Below are 6,000 nucleotides of genomic sequence, written 5' to 3' on the forward strand. Positions count from 1 at the left end.
TAGGTCATTTATCTTTTTACTTGTAGAATTACTTGTCTAGTATTTGATATCTCTGAATATATTTGACTTTATTTGTTTATTATTTATGATATTGTGGAGGAGTTATTTTGCTTGCTTGCATTTTCATTTTTCCTGTTATTTTTCTCTATTGTTGCTATAATTGTTACCTGTGTTCTTTTGAACATCAATTCTAGAATAGAAGCATCTCCTCTACTGAAAAGCAATTTCTTGAATATTCAGGCATGTACTTCTCCGTGAGCAGGAAACACCCTTCTAGGCCTGTAAGTAATTGTGATGTTATAGAGTAAATGAAAATAAAACTCTGGAAATGACTGATCTATTTGGCACTTGAAGTACTCTTAGGAATATATTCACGAGACAGAAATTTCAGTAATCTACTAAGGCAGGAGGTAGAAGAATATTCAGTTCTTTTAATAAAGAATATTAAAAACTGTGGCGAGTAATGGCATGGTAACTTCAGTTTAGTTTTCATTTAAACCTAATTTTGTGAGATTATCTTTCTCAGTGTGATGCATGTCAGCAAGGTAACCCTATCTTTCAGTGGGTCTGCCTTCTTGAGCATATGACCTATTAGCTTAGGAAAAAACAAGACCTAATTTTCAAATATGATATGACTGATCATACAGCTATAACCTTGTTTGGAGGAACTGAGTATCTGTCTGTTGATACACTTATAAAACTACAACTTTTTAACAACATCATCAGAGAACTGAGAAGGATAAATCTGAACAGGAAATATAATTTCAATGGCCTCTGTAACCATTAAAATGACAGAGACTTTACCAGATACCCGGCTAATCATTGTGGGTTCCTCCATAGTGTTCTCAGTGACTTTGTGGGGAGCAGAGACTGTCAGTCTTTGAATATCACACAAGATACTATTTAGGCTCTGGCAGACAAACGGGGAAGCATCAGCCTTCAACCACCAGACCTATGGGAATTACTATAGAGGAGGGAGTTGGAAAAACTAACCTACCTTGGTGAGGCAGAATAGGGCATTCAGTTCAACAGTTCTTACACTCTGGCAAAAACCTGGTGGTGGGTGAAGCATGTGCCAGGTATTAGCCCAGTGGTCTATATTTTCACAACTGAGGGAAGATCCAAGTAGAGTCTGTTTATGCCATTGTATTTGTGGATGAAATCAGCTGCTGATTCTAGAAGCTGGTATTTTTGTCCATCAAAGGATGCCTTTTTCATTAAGTAACTTAAATTCCAATTTCAGCAGATCTCTCTGAGGGTATTGAGGGATATCATATAATTTATTAATAATACCTTATTTGAGACAAACTTTACTTATTTTTAGTTATTTGCTTCAGACTTGTCCTTGATAGCACATCCAGAAGGCTAAAGTCTGTCCCTCATTTAATTTGTACTCATCATGATGAAAAGCATTGCTCTGAGCCCATTAAAGAATTTGATTATTTATAAAGTGACCTATAATTAACTTGCATGTCTTAATTATTTTCTATAGATTACAAGTTGGTAGCCTTTATTTTATTTTTATTATAATTTTCTATTCATTTTCCATACCAAACATAGATTCCCCTCCCTCCCCTCCTCTCATACCATCCCATCTCTCTCCCTGCCCCACCCCCCATCCACTCCTCATGAAAGAAAAGTCCTCCCATATGGAGTTCACAAAACCTGGCACATCAAGTTAAGGCAGGATCAAGCAACGCCTCATGCATCAAAGCTGAGGAAGGAATGCCATCATAGGAAATGGTCTTCGAAAAGATCCCTCATGAACCAGAAGCAGATCCTAGTCCCATTGCTTGGGGATCCACAAACAGACCAAACCACACTGTCACTAGGCAGAGGGCCTAGTTTGGTCCCATGCAGACTCCCTGGCTATCAGTCCACAGTGTGTTAGATCTTAGGAGCTGAGATCAGCTGTGTCTTCAGGTTTCCCCAGCATGATCTTGTTCCTCCCATGATCTTATAATAGCTCCTTTTCTTTTCTACTGGACTTGCCAAGTTGGGCCCAGTGTTTGACTGTGGATTTCTGCATCTGCTTCCATTAGCTACTGGATGAAAGCCTCATGGTAACAATGAGGGTAGTCACCAATCTGTTCCTCCCCCAAATCAACCATCCCAGACCTCATGTTCACATCCTCTATGTTCTCTCCTCTATCCCTCTACCCCAGTGCACCCAGGAGACCTCATCTATTTCCTGTTCTTAGGGTGATGTGTCCATCTCTTTTAGGGTCCTTCTTGTTACCTAGCCTCTCTGAGACTGTAATTATAGTGTGGTTATCCTTTGCTTTACAACCAATATTCACTTTTGAGTGAGTGCATACTGTGTTTGTCTTCCTGGTTCTGGATTACCTAACTCATGATAATTCTTTTCTAGTTCCATCCATTTGCCTGCATATTTCATGATGCCATTGCTTTTACAACTGAATAATTCTCTATTCCGTAAATGGACCACATGTTCATCTATTTTTCAATTGAGGGGCATCTAGGTTGTTTATAGGTTCCAGCTATTATGACTAATGACTATGAATATAATTTAGTAAATGTCCTTGTGGAATGAATTAACAACCTTTGGGTATATGCCTTAGAATGGCGGTATTGGGTCTTGAGACAGACTGATTTTCAAACTGAGAAAGCACCATACTGATTTCCAAAGTGATGTGCAAGTTTGCACTCCCACCAGCAGTAGATAAATGTTCCCCTTACTGCACCTATTCTTCAATATAAGCTGTCATCAGTGTTTTTGTTCTTAGTCATTATGAAAGACATAACATAATATTTCAGAATCATTTTGATTTGCATTTCCCTTATTACAAATGGTGTTAAACAATTCTTAAATGTCTCTTGGCCATTTAAATTTTTTTGTTGATATTTACCTGTTTAGACCTATACTCCATTTTAATTGGATTATTTGGTAATTTGATGTATAATGTCTTGCATTTCTTTGTCAGAGGTATAATTGTCCATGAACATTTCCCAATAGGTAGGCTGCTATTTTGTATTAGTGAATGTGTTCTTTGATTACAGAAGCGTCTCATTTTCAGGAGGTGCCATTTATTAATTATTGTTATCAGTGTCTGTGTTATTCTCACTTTCTCTTCTATGATGTCCAGTGTAACTGGATTTATATCGAGATCCTTGACCAAATTGGACTTGAATTTTGTGCATGGTGATAAGTATGGATCTATTTTCATTCTTCTACATGTCAACATCCAGTTATGCCAGCACCATTCATTGAAGATGCTTTCTTTTTTCCATTTTACAGTTTTGGCTTCTTTCTCAAAAGCCAAGTGTTCATAGGTGTTTGGATAAATGTCAGGGTCTTCAGTTCAATTTCATAGATACACGTCTCTGTTTTTATGCCAACAGTTGTTACGTTTTCTATGATTAAAATTTTACAGTTTCATATCTGTTAAATTTGAGTTTTACAATTTTGCATTAAAGATTTAAGTGAAGAGCCAGGCGGTGGTGGCGCACGCCTTTAATCCCAGCACTCGGGAGGCAGAGGCAGGCGGATCTCTGTGAGTTCGAGGCCAGCCTGGTCTACAAGAGCTAGTTCCAGGACAGGCTCCAAAGCCACAGAGAAACCCTGTCTCGAAAAACCAAAAAAAAAAAAAAAAAGATTTAAGTGAAGATCTTTTAGCATCAAACTAAGATGTTAATCCACAATTATAGTCCACAGTGAGACTGGGAACATTAGTTTTATGATTCATTCATCGTGAATATTTACAGAGTATCAGTTTCTTATATGACTTAGTCTATTCAAATAGCTAAAGATTAATAAATTATCAAGGACATAGAGGGTATATGTCCACCTTCAAGTCAGTTTATTCTAGCTGGATATAATTTAGGAATTTATAAGCCTTATTTATTAAATGTAACTATTCATTAAACACATATAGCTTCTTATCTAGATTATCTAGATGCCTAGTGTTGAACACATACCAGTGACATAACTGTTCACACATGCTTCTCTAAAACAGTTCCTGTTGTCCTAAATAGATTCTTAAAAACTTAGAAACTTTTAACAACATTCATCAAATATTTGCTGTAAGTAAGTTTGATTTTACATAAACAGGATTTGAATCCAAGACACATATAGAGAGTGCTGTGTCTGATGAGTCTTCCTAAACAAGATTTGAATCCAAGTTTCATTTAAGTAGATTTTTTTAACAATCAGTTCTTTTGTTACAAATTTTAACTGACTTTTTGTTAATCATTTCACATATTTTTAAATCATAACCAATGAATTACAACTCCTCGGATATATAAAATTTACCAAATTCTCTTTAAACTCTTAAGATACATTTTAGACTTTAGGAGATGCTTTAAGGATATAAGGGAGAGAAGTTGATTAGCTGCCAAAATCCTTATCAGAAAAATATTTCTTTTTATAGATTTTAAATGACACAATGAATTTTCCTGTGATATTCTTGTTTGCTCTTCTTCCTGTCATAGATTCTGAAGGCCAATCTGATAATGGACATATTTGAAAGAAACTTTCAAATAGCATGCTCAGATCTAGTAAAGGAAAGGCTAAAATCAAATCCTATAACCGCATTTTTATAAAGTACAATAGAATAAAACAATTTTTAGTATTATACATAACCCAAAGATATTAGAATCTCTGTAAAACTATGTCCAGTGATCAGAGGGAGGGATTGGGGCAAGCAAAGATCAAAGAAGTTTCAAACATAAAGACAAGTGCAGGGAGCAAAGAAAACACAGATAAAAGAGTTTTTTGGGGGGAGGGAAGAGAGGATTTAGAAGTAAGAGACTTTGTGTGTGTGAAGTGGCAGAGATTATTATACTCAATGGTTGTTTGGAAATCCAGTGTGTCATCTTTGGTACCGAGATATCTTGAAGTCAATCCATTTACAATAAAACAACAGGATTAATTCAATCTCTGAGGCATAAAAGAAATTAGAGAAGGCACATAAGGAATAGGCAGACCAAACTCCATGAGCAAGCAGAAAATACATTGGGATGGAAAGCAAGGACTGGAGAGAGAAGCATAAGTCTCTTGGTGTTTCCAAGTGCATTATGAAATCTGTCAGGAAAAATATCCCAAGTTACAAAAATCAGCATGACTTTTTATGTAATGGGTGCCCAATAGGGTAAGAGAAACTGCCTTATGCACTCATGTGTAGGCTACAAACACCCAATAACCCACTCACACATCAATACTGAATGGCTTCAAGATTATATCTCAAATGTTCTCACTTAATCCAAAACCAGAGAAGTTGGAATAACAGGAACTAGAGGTCCCAATGTCTTCTCAACTGACATTTACTTAAATTTTAATAAGAACAAACAACCCAATTTAAATCACAAGGAACTAAACTAGGTGTTCAGAATAGATTAAATACAAATGACTGAAAAAGAGTAAATGATGTTCAATCTACTTTGCTGTCAGTGAAATACAAATGAAAGCTTCTTTGAGATTTCATTTTTCCAAGGAACATAAACTACAAAAAATACTGACATTTATGTGGGATAAAAGGGAACACAAACTGGTGTAGCTCCTATGAAAATTTATGTGGAAGATTTTTGAAAGTATTTAAAGATATCTATATTATCCACTATGTCTATCAATCCTGGAAATACACCCAAAGGACTGCATATCTGACTATAGAAATTCTTGATCTCCTATTTTCATTGTTTCTCTATTCACAATAGCCTTGAAATTAAATATACCTAGACATCCAGCAACTGATTAATGAATATTGAAATTGTGGTCCTTGTACACAATTTAAATTTATTCAGCTGAAAATACAAATAGAATTATGAAATCTACATGCAGTGATTAGAGCTATAATTACAGTTATGAATGAGGTAACCCAGACATAATAAGACAATGACAATTGCATTCATTTGCAGATTCTAGGTTTGAAGTTTCACATACCTATACTTAACTTGAGTATCCATATAATTTAGTAAAAAAGAAAGGTGCAAAGGAGTGGAGATTTCACTATCTGTGAAATGCAATACATGTGGTACAAAGCA

General features: G+C 35.6%; 1 protein-coding gene across 1 annotated transcript in view; it reads right to left on the reverse strand.

Moving 5' to 3' along the window:
* Positions 1-1,072, reverse strand: part of LOC101990985 (vomeronasal type-2 receptor 116-like) — a 35,253-nt gene extending 34,181 nt beyond the window's left edge. Inside the window, exon 1 of the mRNA XM_005371764.1 lies at positions 998-1,072. Within this exon, the coding sequence (XP_005371821.1) occupies positions 998-1,072 (75 nt within the window). The remainder of the gene's footprint in view (positions 1-997) is intronic.
* Positions 1,073-6,000: the final 4,928 nt, after the last annotated feature.

Source organism: Microtus ochrogaster, unplaced genomic scaffold (genome assembly GCF_000317375.1).
Source record: "Microtus ochrogaster isolate Prairie Vole_2 unplaced genomic scaffold, MicOch1.0 UNK125, whole genome shotgun sequence".
NCBI classification, from domain to species: Eukaryota; Metazoa; Chordata; class Mammalia; order Rodentia; family Cricetidae; genus Microtus; species Microtus ochrogaster.